This window comes from Liolophura sinensis, chromosome 9 (assembly GCF_032854445.1).
Source record: "Liolophura sinensis isolate JHLJ2023 chromosome 9, CUHK_Ljap_v2, whole genome shotgun sequence".
Lineage (NCBI taxonomy): Eukaryota > Metazoa > Mollusca > Polyplacophora > Chitonida > Chitonidae > Liolophura > Liolophura sinensis.
In genome coordinates this window covers 11,283,347-11,298,975 of record NC_088303.1, presented here as the reverse complement: position 1 = coordinate 11,298,975, position 15,629 = coordinate 11,283,347, and the positions used below count along the sequence as shown (strand labels likewise).

General features: G+C 40.7%; 2 protein-coding genes across 3 annotated transcripts; one reads left to right on the top strand and one right to left on the bottom strand.

Annotated features, from left to right (window-relative positions):
• The first annotated feature begins 888 nt into the window (after nucleotides 1-888).
• Nucleotides 889-4,504, top strand: LOC135475433 (RYamide receptor-like). Of its 2 annotated transcripts, none has more exons than XM_064755325.1 (2): nucleotides 889-1,083; nucleotides 2,501-4,504. In XM_064755325.1, the coding sequence occupies exon 2, from the start codon at nucleotides 2,748-2,750 to the stop codon at nucleotides 3,738-3,740; it is 993 nt and encodes a 330-aa protein (XP_064611395.1). In that variant the 5' UTR covers nucleotides 889-1,083; nucleotides 2,501-2,747; the 3' UTR covers nucleotides 3,741-4,504. The 2 variants fall into 2 exon arrangements, with proteins under 2 accessions (XP_064611395.1, XP_064611396.1); XM_064755326.1 differs by having other exon boundaries at nucleotides 889-1,123.
• A 9,215-nt stretch (nucleotides 4,505-13,719) lies between these two features.
• On the bottom strand, nucleotides 13,720-14,589 carry LOC135475594 (G-protein coupled receptor 83-like). The gene has a single exon (XM_064755519.1). It carries the CDS (start codon nucleotides 14,587-14,589, stop codon nucleotides 13,720-13,722), a length of 870 nt encoding a protein of 289 aa, XP_064611589.1.
• Nucleotides 14,590-15,629: the final 1,040 nt, after the last annotated feature.

Here is a 15,629-nt window from a genome sequence, read left to right as displayed (position 1 = left end):
TTACGCCGTACACAGGAATATTTCACTTAAACGACGGCAGCCAACATTATGGATTGAGGAAACCGGGCACAGCCCCGGGGAAACCCACGACCATCCGCAGGTTGCTGAAAGATCTTCCCACTTACGGCCGGAGAGGAAGCCAGCATGAGCTCCACACGGCGACCACATTTGTGAGATGCTTCCATTACGATGCGCTAGCGCGCTAACCAACTGAACCACGGAGGCCCCTCATATTTTCTTTAAACGTGAACATATACATGCGACAAAAGTCCAACAATATAGTAACCGCTATACGGAGGAGGATTTTCTGCTCTCTCATTGTTTGTGAGCACTGCTGGCAACACACGGTCGTCCGCACTCATGGGACAATATGTGCACTATCTTATTCGTGTAAAACCAAAATACTACATGCACGGCACATGCTAGTAAGATTCGTCAGTAACTTGCCAAGGCTCGGTGGTTTAACACGACCACCATTTTTTTTTTACAGCCCTAACCATAAAACTGACCGCTATCATTTGAATAGAAACTTTTAGAGTAAGGCCTATGGCGTGAAACAACGATCAATTAATGAAGAAGTAAATATATTCTGATATTCTGTGATTTTCCATACTCCGTGATATATGTACATATATATATATACATGTGTTCTGCATTATTCTCGTTAAGTTGAATCTGTATGAATGTATACACGTACACCACAAGTGGGTCTAACCAGGAAGATATTGGCTCCATTCAGCATGAGTTTTTGTCTGCTATTATCTGTGTTCACTCTGCTCGGCTGACATCATGACACAGTAAGGCGTATATAAAACCGGTCCAATTAAAAAAAAGTAAAACATCACGGTCTTCTGTACATGTGCTTTTTACATGCGTACACATGTGACAAACGCCCAACATCGTTGGAAGCTTATATTACCTAAAATAGGGCAGAAATTCTCTAGTAGGCCCACCCTGGACACACCAACCAGGATACACCAAGAAGGAGATATCTCGTTCCTTGCCCATGGCGTATCTTGTATACCGTCGAAGTTCGGTTTAGATATCCAGATGACTACTGGCAAGATTACAACACAAGATCCGGTAAATATACCTTTAATGTTATTTATCATCACTGCATTGGGTGAGTATGTTTAGTATATTAAATGTTTATATTAGCGCAAGTGGATGTGTATAAGTATAATACTAGACAGTGTAGGCGGTAACGCCTAGATCACGCGGTGTCACCCAGCTGGACTGCCTTCATAAACGTTCATTTATAGGTTTAGAGAGTGAGAAACTGTGCGAGGTTAACGTCTAGCTATGATACGTCTAACTACTAGTACCACATCATTATGCTGAATAGTATGTGTAATGTGCTTTTTCTGACCTGGTTCAACTTCAGCAGAAGTTAACATTACTGCTCACTGTACCGGTACTCGCATCGCAAGCTGGTAACTAAACAATTGTATACAAAATATAGTAAAGCAATTGCACCACATTAGATGGTGTCATATATCCTATAGTATTAGAGTAGTGTGACAAGGTGAGAGGACCTGTTTCGTGGAACCTGACTATTGGTCCATACCTAGCAAGGTATGTGATGCATGTACCAAAACGTGGATCGGGCCGTCAGCTCCAGTCAACAAGGCACTTATGGGTTAGTTTCACAAAATTCAGAAAACCCCGTGAATCGGCTTTTTCTCAACATTTCCGTTCCTTGGTTCCCTTCATTACCTTTCAGATAGACCAGCACCCACACTGCTCTATTTGTCGATCACATGACGCGAATTGTCTTTCGCATGGCACAATTAGCTTTTTCCTGCTTTTTTTTCATTCAATGCGTCACATTCGACGTTTCTGTACAAGTCGCGTCGTGTAAACGACAAATCGCACAGGTTGAACGACAAATTGCGCTTTCTGAATGACAAATTGAGGAGTGTGAATGCAGATCTGTCCGGAGCTTCATGTACTCTCTATGGTTTACCTTTTATCCATTGGTATCCTAAGTATCTTGTAAATAATTCGACGAATAATTAAGAAATTAATAAATATTTAGAAATTTGATAAACTATTCGTCCAAAACGTAATTCTCAGCACCTGCCAAACGTGGTATTCTTATTACACTATTTGTGACACTGCCTTTTTGGCCAGTGTTTAACGCCTTGTGCTCAAGAATTACACACATTTATAGGGACGGCCAGGTTTATCCCTGAGTGAACGTGAGGGGAAAGCAGAGTACTCGGATGAAACCACGGGTACCTAGCAAACGTATTACATGTACGAAAACTCTATTATATATCTAACTAAATACTGACAGGCTTTTTATTGACAGATGAACTCCAATTTAAATCTGGTTTCAACTTATGTAATGAGTACACGTAGGGGAGTATAGATCATTACCAATACTGTATCAGTTTTGTGATGAACTTACACGAGAGTGAAAATAAAGGTTTGGGTCTGGTTTAACTTACAATGCTTTTCAGAATCACCTAAACGTTTTTTTTCCTTTGACCCCCAGTTCTCCAGTCTTCTTCGGCGACGTGTTAAAAGGTATATAGGGAAGTACTATGAATTCCTGGAAAAACTGTTGTGGATTTAAAAAAAGTCCGTTTTCCTCGAGTGCTCAAGAAGTCGAAACCAAACTTTGTTGTTAAGAGCTCGTACCATGTCAACAAGCCAATATCTAGCTTACAAGGAATAGGAGGGAATAGAGGGAAGCCTATACCAATAACCACAGGAATTACGACTGTCACGTGTGATACATTATGGAGACTGCGCACGTCCGGAACTTGACGGACATGAACGCGTCTTTGTCAGAATCGCCGCAGACAGGTCTAGAAGGTGTGTGGGCTCACATTGCTGTACTTTCTGTGCTTACCATAGCTATTCTGAGTCTTAACGTCTGTGTGATTCATGCCATCATGAAAAACAAACATCTACGCACCGGAAGTAACTCGCTCATCGTCTCGTTGGCAGTGGCGGACATTTGTATCGCGCTATTTGTCATCCCTGGTCACATTTCTCGGAACTTCTCGGAGCGGTACATGGGGAACATCTTGTGTGTGTTTTGTTCTTATAGTTCCTCTGTGTCCATGGCCGCTGCCGCTTTCTCTCTATGTGCCATTTCTTTGGTCAGAGTCAGAGCCGTGGCTTATCCTCTAAAGCCCAAGTTTTCTAAGCGCGATGCTGGCTTTGTGATAGTGCCTCTGTGGTTGGTAGCGTTAGTCTATGGACTTCGTGGGGGGTTGACCTTCTCTCTTAGAGACGTGACGTTACTCAATGGTGTCAATCGGACGATTTGCACGATGAATTCCGCTGACGTGGTGAATGAAGGAGTCGCGGCTGTAGAGCTGGTCGTAATTTTCATCCTGCCCGCCATCGTCGTGTGCGTATCGTACGCTGTGATACTGTATCTCATATCTCAACATAACAGACGTATGAATGGCGGGGATGAAAACAAGGTGATCATCAACCGCACAAACAATACCGGTGTGAAAGCTGTGCGGGTGTCCATTTTGATGGTCTCTATATTCGTCGTGTGTCATCTACCAACAAACGTTGTGATGATGTACGTATCGAGTGGCGTCGAACTTTTCCCGCAGATCGCCATCCTCGTCAGAGCGTTTTATATAATAGCCTTTATAAACAGCGTCCTCAATCCGATATGTTATGGATTTTTCAATCCAAACATAAGGAGAGGATTGTACAAAGCCTGTAGCGCCTGCTGCTGCTGCCGTAGAATAAACACCCGTCAATGAAAGCGATAAGAAGGTACATGGAATCAGAGTGATGGAGGAAGTCTGACTACATGTACAACCACTTGGGGGCACACACTGTGTACAAGGACTACAACCACATGCAGGGTACAAACTGTGTACAAGGACTACAGCCACATGCAGGACACAAACTGTGACCAAGGACTACCACTACATGCGGGCAAAAACTGTGTACAAGGACAACAACCACATGCGGGCACAAACTGTGTACAAGGACTACAGCCACATGCAGGACACAAACAGTGTCCAAGGACTACAACTACATGCGGGCACAAACTGTGTACAAGGACTACAACCACATGCAGGGCACACACTGTGTACAAGGACTAGCACTACATGAGGGCACAAACTGTGTACAAGGACTACAGCCACATGCAGGACACAAACAGTGTCCAAGGACTACAACTACATGCGGGCACAAACTGTGTACAAGGACAACAACCACATGCGGGCACCAACTGTGTACAATGACTACAGCCACATGCAGGACACAAACAGTGTCCAAGGACTACAACTACATGCGGGCACAAACTGTGTACAAGGACTACAACCACATGCAGGGCACAAACTGTGTACAAGGACTACAACTACATGCGGGCACCAACTGTGTACAAGGAGCATGGGGCTACATGGGGCTATAGGTTATTGAATAAATACGGGCTAATGTGGTCGAATTCTATTTTCGCGTGGCCCTGAAGCGTGACCGAGTTTGCAAGGGATTGTACACCACACTATCCTGACGAGGTTGACGTGATCAGTTGTTTGTGTTAATCCCATGGATAGCTCTGCCACGTTTTCTACATACATGAACCTCAAATAGCCTTCGTCTAGTTTAATAGGAGTATCGGCTACTTTGTTAAACACCGATGAAATACAGTTGGGAAATGCAAGCAAGTAACAAATAAATAAAGTGTTATTAGTGTTATCACCGACTTTGGACACTATTGATACATGTATACATTGAAAAAATTAATCTGTTAATTTTAACAGAAACTCTGTTGTCTGAGTGATGCAGGAATGTATTCTGTTATTGCAGCAAATTGTTATGTTAAATATAACGCATATATTCTATTAATTCAACATAAAGATTATATCAGATAGAATAGGTTTTAGGATCACACAGATAAAATAATTTCTGTTAAAATTAACAGATAAGTTTTTTCAGTGTACATGCGAGTTATTATTTCCCACTTTTTGCAAAGGGCATCGGAACTTCTTCCCGAGAGGTACTTAATCCCACAAGTCCAGTATTTAGGTGTTAGGAAAGTTGTATGCACCCATACGCATTCTTGTTGGCTTTCAGATTTAACCACCATAGCTCACAAAGCGGGATTATATATAAACTAGGACTTGTTTTGTGAAACCGGTATACAGAGCTATCTTTAAAAGTGTTTCCAAATAATGTGCATGTTCTGACATGAATTTAATAATTCTTATTCTTATAAAATAAGTGCAGAAGTGAAATTATTTTCTGTATGACTTTTGATATTTCAGTGTTCACAAAATTTGTGCTTTTTTATCTTGGAGGAACTGTCTTTTCATGTCAAATTGTCCAAATTTCACATTTTCAAAGTAGTGTGAAAGGAGTCCGTAAATTTTGTAATTTTAAAGCCTTTCGAAAAAAAGTTCTTGAAATATTTCGTAATACAACATCTGATGTAATTTGATGTAATTTTAGACATAACTACACTGAAAAAAGCAAATGTTTATCATTTAAACATGTCTTTGCAACAGATAATAAACGTGCTTAACAAGTTAATGCCTTTCAGTAAATATCGGACTGGTACCTATACTATTGAGTGCGTTAATATGATTCCAAAGTGTCAACAAGCTTTAATTTTATCCCTTTTTTACATTTTAGGCAATTTATAAACTATTTTGAATGGTAACACGCGCTTACTTTTAACATGTTCGAGGTGTGTTTATTTTTCAAATACACGCTATTGTTTCATAAATATATTGATTTATTTTATAAATACACACAGTGAGTTATAAATACTCACCTTTATTGCATAAATGCAAAAATTTATGTAGTAAATTGGATGAGTTTATTGCTTAAACGGACTGATTTAAAGTTTTCAATGTATATGATCAACATTATAAAGCCGTCTTATTGTCAGTTACTGGATAAACATGTTTAAGTGTTTTAGTACTAAACATGTTACAACTAAACAATAATCACATTTATTATCAAAGAGATGTTTAAATGTTAAACATTTGTTTTTTCAGTGTACATGTACGTGTAGGCTATTCTCCTATACGTTCTTTCATTCGCTAGAAAATACTTTTCAGTATAAGTTAACTAGACGGAAGGTAGTCTCAATACTTGGCCGTTGAGCATTGAATAACTTTATGCAGGAGTAAACAGTTGTAGAAAATAAGACTCTATACAGAGCTGGCTGTGTCCTCAGAAAATACCAGCCGTTAACAAGGATGAGCATTATAACAATTACCATGTTTTCCATTCATCAGGGGGATGGTTATACTACAAGAACAAAGTGCTCAGATAAGCTTTTACGTACCGAATAGGCATCAGTCAAAAAATAAATTTATGCTCCTGTGAACTATCCCATAATTCACACTTCAGAATATTACATCCGGTCCAGCTGGTGGAGAAGGAAATTAATAGTTACAATTAACTCTCCGAATAACTATGCCCATAATGCGCGTCGCCCTGTTTGAAAATTTCACGACGTTATTGAAAGTTTCACTTGTTTATTCGATCGTGGTTTAAGGCCGTACAATAATATACCACTTGAACACCGTACCCGAGTATGTTTCCGGATAGATCCACGTTCTTTTCCAAACGAATTAGGTAAAACCACAGCCGATTATAAATCAGCTGAATTAAAACAAGCAATCTCATTGGTTAACGTCTGACTGAAGGCGTAAGTTCCCTGGCTCAGAAAATGTTGAACTGTTGAAGTTGTCTAAACAGTCATCACCTATTGCGAAAACATCAAGACTTCGAGGACTGAATATTTATTTATTCATTTGATTGGCATTTTACGCCGCACTCAAAAATATTTCACTTACATGTATGTACGTCGGCCAGCATTATGGTGGGGGAAACCTATGATGATGCACGGATTGCCTTATATTAGGCAGAAAAGAAAGTTGTATCTGACGTTATATTTTCTATACCTTTGCACCTGTCGATATTTGCAGTGGGCAAATGCCAGTTTTGCTTCTAACGGGTTCGATGCACAGGCTCTGGAGATAACTACACCTGACAGTGTGTTTATTTCACTCGATGACTTATTGAACATAAATATGTTGTGAATGTATCTAGAGTTTAACTGTGTCAACGAATGCGCACATCTTCTTTGTGCGGCATTTTAAATAGTCTGTGCTGAGCACAAGTGCAGTATTTTGACACAAAATGTGTACTGTAATAGAGCGACAAAAGGCAGTATAGATTTAGCTACCTTTTTCATTTCGCATTTGAGTTGCCCACCTCAGAGTGGTAGTCATGACGATCAAGGCAAGCCGACAGCCGTGATTAATTGACATTTACTTCATATTCTTTCTTACTAGATTTTAATCTGAGTAACAACAGGACATAAGGAATCATTGTCAGCGTAAAGTCTTACAGTCATGCTATGTTTAACAACATCGTGCTAATCAGTATAGCAAGAGCTCAGAAGACTTACCGAACAGAGCCATGCATACAACAAACAATCACCATCACCAATAAACATAAGTAATTATTAATACAAGCTATTAGCTACGAGGTTCAGCTAAACATTAAGGCTAGTGTTTTCAACATGTATAAAATGCCAGCTTAGATGTTTTTGTTGAGAAAACCTTCTTTGGGAGATCTTTAAGCATAAGAGGCATGGCGATCCATAGAGGCAGCGCAATGTGAAGTTCACCAAATGAGGCCAGTTTGCTACACCGTCGTGAACGAGACGTGTGCTAAACAGTCATGAAATGGGATCAGTGTGCAACACAGTCACCGACTTACACCGTCACGGAATGAGACCTTTGAACAACACTGTCATGAAACTGTCAGTGTGCTACACAATCACAAATGAGACATGTGAATGATAGCTGTGTGCAACATAGGCATGAAAAAACACCTGTATGGTACACAATCACCAAATGAAACCTTTGTGCTACACCGTCACGAAATGAGATACATATGCTGCACCGTCACCAAATGAGACCGATGGGCTGCACAGTCATGAAATGAGACCAGTGTGGTACACCGTCATAAAAATGACACACGTTAGCTACACTGGTAAGAAATGAGATCCCAGTCATGAAATGAGACCAGTGTGGTACACCGTCATAAAAATGACACACGTTAGCTACACTGGTAAGAAATGAGATCACAGTCATGGAATGTGACCGATGTGCTACACCACCATAGAAGGAGACCAGTGTGCTACACAGTCATGGAATGTGACCTGTGTACTACATTTTGAGGAAATTAAAGTCTGACAGTTCATGTCACGTGTTGGTGTTACAGAATAAATGAAAGAATGGTTATGATTTAACGCTACATTGGTAGTATTTCACCACCAGAAACAGTTATGGCCTTTGACATGATAATTATAACATCTAAAATCATGAAACAGGAAAAGAGACTTTTGAACCCAGCAAAAGTAAACAAAAAAGTAAAAACTGGAAAATCCCATTAAATACATCTCGTATACAATACTCTTAAATGAGATCTGTGTGCTACACAGTCATAGCATATGACCGATGTGCTACACCGTCAGGAAATGAGATCTGTGTGCTACAGTCAAGGAACGTGACCTGTGTATTACACCGTGAGGAAATGAGATCTGTGTGCTACACAGTTATGGAATGTTACCTATGTGCTACACAGTCACGGAATGTGACCTGTGTGCTACACCGTGAGGAAATGTGACCGATGTGCTACACCGTCAGGAAATGAGATCTGTGTGCTACAGTCAAGAAACGTGACCTGTGTGCTACACCGTGAGGAAATGAGATCTGTGTGCTACACAGTTATGGAATGTGACCTATGTGCTACACAGTCACGGAATGTGACCTGTGTGCTACACCGTGAGGAAATGTGACCAATGTGCTACACCGTCAGGAAATGAGATCTGTGTGCTGCACAGTCACGGAATGTGACCTGTGTGCTACACCGTCAGGAAGTGAGATCTGTCTGCTACACTGTCATGGCATGTGATCTGTGTGCTACACTGTCAGGAAATGAGATCACTGTCATGGAATGTGACCTGTGTGCTACATTGTCAGGAAATGAGATCTGTGTGCTACATTGTCAGGAAATGAGATCTGTGTGCTACACCGTCATAGCATGTGACCTGTCAGGAAAGAAATATTCGTGGAAAGAAATAATGAACAATGTTTAATTCCATGCTAACAAACAAACATTCACTTCCATTTTTCACTCTTTGACTGTTAGCGTTCTTATAGCTTTTAAGCCTTTTAACTTATAGCGAAATCGATCCTCTCAGTTTTTAAGGTTTGATATATTCATACCAAGACCAAAACCCATTATCACCTCATGGAGAAGAGGTGTCATTGAACATATGCGGTCCAAGAATTTAACAATGCTCCGGTCTTTTCAATAAAGACAGATAACTATGGGACTAACCGATATCAGTGCTATCTATATAAAATAAGTCTTAGATAGAAGCATAGGTCTAGTAATGAAAGAACATTAAAACAACATTAAACAATTTTCAAGAAAAATGTTTTTTATTGGAACATTGGTGCCTCATAAGCAAAACAGTTTGTGACGAAGACAATTAACAGAAAGAACAATAACAAAGAGATTTTAGAAAGTATAACATAACTGTCTTACTCGAAGCAAAATTTATGTAGCATAATAATAAATGAATGATTATAGGTTAACATCAGTCTTAGTATAAGAGTGAGTGAGTAAGTGAGTGAGTGACTGAGTGAGTGACTGAGTGAACGTCGTACTTAGCAGTTTTTCAGTTATATGAAGACGAAGGAGTCATAAAATGCATGTACATGTAATGTGCCGCCTTGTAGCAGTACGGATTTCCACCGCTCTTTTGTGGTCCTTCACTGAGACGACTTACCGAAGGCAAGTAAGCTGCCTCACCCGAGCAATTATACAGATATGGGCCAACCAGTCGTTGCACTATACCTTTATTGCTGAACGCCAAGCCAGGAAGCTAAAACTTCCTCTTTTAAGGTCTTATGTGTGACCTGACCCAGGACTGATCCTGGATCTACCGCTCTACCAAATGAGCCATCGGGGCCGGTTCTTAGTATAAGATCATCTGCCACATAAATCTTTACCTGGCATTGTTTTTTTTGTTTTTTTTCAATTTTAGACTGCAACGTCGTCATTGTTTGATTCATATCACAAAGACATCTGTTTGTGCCAGACTGAACCAAATACCGGCATTCATAGTACTGCTGCTTTATTGAAGCACTGTATCAAAAGCGCTAGACCAGAGGTTGCACGCACTAAGAAAATATCAACACCCGGCCTGCTTCTTGTCCTTCTCCCTTATTCCTGAAGGTCAAGCTCGGAAAGTAAAAAGAATTTCATTTTGAAATTGCAACTTGCAAATTGTGTCAGGCTCGAGCTCTAAAATGTCGACCACAGGAGCTCAGATAAAAAAACTGGTGTGGTTTTGCTCATGCAGAACGTAATTTTGAACCTTTTGCTACAATCTTTGTTGGTCTCCCAGCAACCTACGGATGGTCGTGGGTTTCCCCCGGGCTCTGCCCGGTTTCTTTCCACCATAATGCTGGCCGCCGTCACCCAATTCTTGAGTACGGCGTAAAACACCAATCAAATAAATAAATAAATATATGTGATCTACTATAGGCACAGATAAAGTCGGTTCATATTACGTGTTGGTGTTACAAAATAAATGAAAGAATGGTTATGGTTTAACGCTACATTGGTAGTACTTCACCACCAGAAACAGTTATGGCCTTTGACATGATAATTATAACATTTAAAATCATAAAACAGGAAAAGAGACTTTTGAAACCAGCAAAAGTAAACAAAAAGTAAAAACTGGAAAATCCCATTAAACACATCTCGTATACAGTACTCTTAAATATATCATTACATGTCATTCATAAAAAATTAACTTGACAAAATCATTTATAGTTTAATAATATTATACACGATAACCTAACACCATGTCAGCAATGCTGTCTAACAATCGAAGCACAAGGGTCAAATGTCACACTGAACGCAACTGGGGTCAAACACCCCTACGAAATTATATTTTAAGTGAAGTAAGCCAATTATATATTCTAATTTATGCTTTACAATGGCAAAAGCTTTAAATCTGTACTAAGCGTGAGAAACAAAGAGTTAATAGCAAAGAAATGACTTCAGTATACAAAAATATTAAAAGATACATGAAAAGGAACTTTTGGTCAAAGATTTATCGTTTTGAAGGAAATGAAAAAGTTATAAAAAAATGATTTGGTTTTGTAAGTGCTGTCACTCCTGTAAGTGCTGTGATCTTTACAGTTTTCAATGTAACAGTTTAGTTTTGAGAGTGCACCTATTAACAACCCAGCTTATCATAAGTTTCACTTTTCATAAAAATAAAAATAAATGTATTGTTCTTTGACATTGCAGTATTTTGCGAGAGTTTTATGTCTGATATGGTTCAAGGTGTGGATTATATATATATACAACATAATGTTGACAAATTGTGATGAAATAATGTGAAATGAAATATTTGCGCAAGAAATCCTGACCTTTTATACACAGTAGAACAACGTAGCACTGTATCACCTATATCCTTTACTAACAGATTCCTATTTGAAAAACATTTTTTTACACAATGCATGTTATCTAAGTAGTACATGACATAATGTGGTTTGTTCTCTCCCAGTGTTGTCCTGTTTGTTTCACAGAATGGGAATTCATATTGCTGCTTACAAATGACAGTTTGCATCATCTAATGGTTTTTATTTGTGTTATGAACCCGTATTTAAGTAAAACGGGGACATCCATGATGTTCTAAACGTGTCAGAACAAGCTGTTTACAAGAACAAAGATCTGAAAACTGATAGCGTAAAAGAAACCTGTACATTGTAAATTAAATTAAGTGAATTAAAGTGAGAGTGGAAAAATATATACATTTTCATGTACAATTCGTACAATTGTTAGATGCAAAAATATATTACAAACATTTGGAAGTGTGTGGAATTGGGGACGCATGGTTTTAGCAAGCTTAGCAATATCGACGTTGAACACGATAAAAATAATGAAGCTTTGTGTTTGGACTGGCAGAGCTAAAAGAGTAAAAATCTGCCAAGTGTTCTGCTTCTTAATGATAATACGTTGTTGTCATGACGCGCAACTGATAAACCAAGACAAATCTTTAAAGTAAAAATAAAACAAAAAAGGACTAGTTACAACTTCATCAGTATAGAAAAGTGCTCTCTATCCACACTGGATAACAAGGACACCCTCTTAGCCAGAAAAATGGGTTTGATGCCTTGGAAAGCTAGAAATGCAAAACTGTTTGTCCAAAGCAAATAGGTTAGAATAGGTTATATGAGGAGCATTCACTGGTTACCTTGCCAAAGGTCGATATTATCTCACAACCGACAAACAGTCACGACATTATCCCTGATCAGATTGTTGTTGTTTTTTAGCTGACAGTTTTGGGGTTATCTCTAATGAGATGCTTTTGCTTGTTGGGTGACAGTTTTGGGGTTATCTCTAATGAGATGCTGTTGCTTGTTGGGTGACAGCCACGGAGTTACCTATGATGAAATACTGTTGTTTGTTGAGTGACACTCAGAGGTCATCTCTGACAAGATGCAGTTGTTTGTTGGGCGACAGTTGTGGGATCATCTCTGACGAGACACTTGTTTGTTGGGTGACAGTCAGCCTATCTCTGATGAGATGCCGTTTTTTGGGGGGAGACAGTTAGAGGTGATCTCTGATGACATGCCGTTGTTTGCTGGGTGACAGTTGTGGGGTTATCTCTGATGAGATGTTGTTGTTTGTTGGGTGACAGTCACAGCCTATCTCTGTCGAGATGCTGTTGTTTGTTGGGTGACAGTTAGAGGTGATCTCTGATGACATGCCGTTATTTGCTGGACTACAGTTGTGAGGTTATCTCTGATGAGATGCTGTTGTTTGTTGGGTGACAGTCACAGGTTATCTCTGACGAGATGCAGTTGTTTGTTGGGTGACAGTTAGAGGTGATCTCTGATGACATGCCGTTGTTAGTTGGGCGACAGTTGTGGGGTTATCTCTGATGAGATGCTGTTGTTTGTTGGGTGACAGTCACAGGTTATCTCTGACGAGATGCTGTTGTTTGTTGGGTGAGAGTCACAGGCTATGTCTGATGACATGCCGTTGTTTGTTGGGCGACAGTTGTGAGGCTATCTCTGATGAGATGCTGTTGTTTGTTGGGTGACAGTCACAGGTTATCTCTGATGAGATGTCGTTGTTTGTTGGGTGACAGTCACAGGTTATCTCTGACGAGATGCTGTTGTTTGTGGGGTGACAGTTAGAGGTGATCTCTGATGACATGCCGTTATTTGCTGGACTACAGTTTTGGGGTTATCTCTGATGAGATGTCGTAGTTTGTTGGGTGACAGTCACAGGTTATCTCTGATGAGATGTCGTAGTTTGTTGGATGACAGTCACAGGCCATCTCTGACGAGATGTTGTTGTTTGTGGGGTGACAGTTAGAGGTGATCTCTGATGACATGTCGTTGATTGCTGGGCGACAGTTGTGGGTTATCTCTGATAAGATGCTGTTCTTTGTTGGGTGACAGTCACAGGTTATCTCATGAGCTGTCGTAATTTGTTGGGTGACAGTCACAGGCTATCTCTGACGAGATGCTGTTTTTGGTTGGGTGACAGTTAGAGGTGATCTCTGATGACATGCCGTTGTTTGCTGGGCGACAGTTGTGGGGTTATATCTGATGAGATGCTGTTGTTTGTTGTGTAACAGTGGTGGGCTTATCTCTGATAAGATGCTATTGTTTATTGGGTGTGACTCGCTATGATCGTTGCTATTTTTGAGGCGTCGACGTCAGTTAGTCCAGTTGGATGGACACGGTTGTGAGCAGTGTGACTCGGACGTTGACCGTTTCTTCCGACCAACTCTAAGAAGGCATCTCGTATTTGTTTGTTCAAAAATCCGTACACAATCGGGTTTAGCACACCGTTTAAGATGGACATGATGTCAAAAGCGCGAATCAGGTCAAACGATTCCGGGATGATGGCGTGGTCACGTGACAGATAAAGCCTGAACGTGTGAACGGGCATGTGACAAAATATAAACATGGCTATCATGAAGATGGACAGACGAAGAGCTTTCTTGTTCTTCTTCGCACCAGACACCTTTCCACCCATTTGCATCGAGTTTTTTGAAAGGAAATAAAGAAGAGATATGTAGGATATGGCGATGGTGATGGCGGGCAGGGCAAAAACGATGATAAAATCCAGGACGACTAAAGGAGCGTTCCTCTGAGAATCAGCGACGGGGACACTACATATCATTCGGCTGACGACCTGACCATAATCGTCCTGCACGAGGACGGGCGTAATTTCAAACAGGAAGGGGACACGAAATCCGTAAGCGCATGACAGAATCCACACCACTGCCACTACTATACCAACTTCTCCCATCGTCATCTTCGGTTTGAAGGGCAGGGCGATAGCCTTCAGTCTGTCTCCTGCCACAGCCACCAGTGACAAAGATGCCGCGGACATAGACACGTGAGAGGCGTAGTGACAAATCTTGCAGATAATATTCACCATATATCTCTCTGAGAACTGCGCAGAAACCATGCCTGGAATGACAAACAAAGCGATGCAAATATCCGCGGCGGCCAGTGACAGAATGGTCATGTTCGCTGGTTTCCGGAGCGGTTTGGACCTCAAAATAGTCACCACAAGGCCTATGTTTGTCAGCAAAATTACAACAAGCAGGACTGACAAGACTGTTAAAAACACAATCTTTTTAGCTGGAGGTCCTGGTTCGGCGATTGGTTCAGCTGTTGAGTTCGGTTGGATTTCAGGCTCAGCTTGACTTTCTGCAGATGGTTCCAATGCAGGTACGGAGTGGGCTCAGGTTCGGAGGTCGACTCAGGTTCAGAGGTTGGTTGAGGCTCGGGGGTAGGTTTAGGTTCGAAGGTCGGAGAAGAGAAGGTCCAGCCTGGGTTGTCTGTTAAATTGTTCAGCTCGGTGACAGCAGCGCGCTTTGAGCGTATGTTTAGTTGAGCTGAACGTGAATCTGCATTGCAGGGTACAGCATGCCGTAAATTATGACGGTGACACATTTTATTGCTGTTCGTAAGTCTTTCATCCTCAATCAAGTCGAACATGCTCCGACAAATCCATACAGCGAGAACAGGCAGAATACAAAGCATACTTCTGCCCAAGAGCTTCCCGGCTGTTATTCTTCCGGAAGTCTCTCCACAGTCACAGTTTCTTTTCTTTAGGAAATCCAAACTCACCATCGAGGAAACCTCAATGTCCTTGAATTACACAGATGAATGTTATGATGAAGTGCTGGCCTTTCAGGTTTGCTTTTGACAATGCTCGCTACCTCATGAACTCGTGCATCTGAAATGAGAAAAATTACAAATATCAAACAAGCTCACTCACGTTTTTTTGTCGATCTTAGTCGATGAGGGTTTGGATAGAAGTTCGCATAATTTATTTATTTTCATATTACGGTGATGCCAGGGATGGTCTCTCATCCCGGTATAAGTGGTGGCTACATCTATATCACATGCCCATACATATAGGCTCCGACCCCAGCATGTATAAGTGGTGGCTACATCTATATCACATGCCCATACATAAAGGCTCAGAACTCAGCGTATATTTGTGGTGGCTACATCTATGTCACATGCCCATACATATAGGCTCCGACCCCAGCATAT

What these genes read in the sequence shown, in the direction of transcription:
- LOC135475433 (XM_064755325.1), top strand. Translation starts at nt 2,748, where the DNA reads ATGGAGACTGCGCACGTCCGGAACTTGACGGACATGAACGCGTCTTTG.
- LOC135475594 (XM_064755519.1), bottom strand. Translation starts at nt 14,589, where the DNA reads ATGACCATTCTGTCACTGGCCGCCGCGGATATTTGCATCGCTTTGTTT.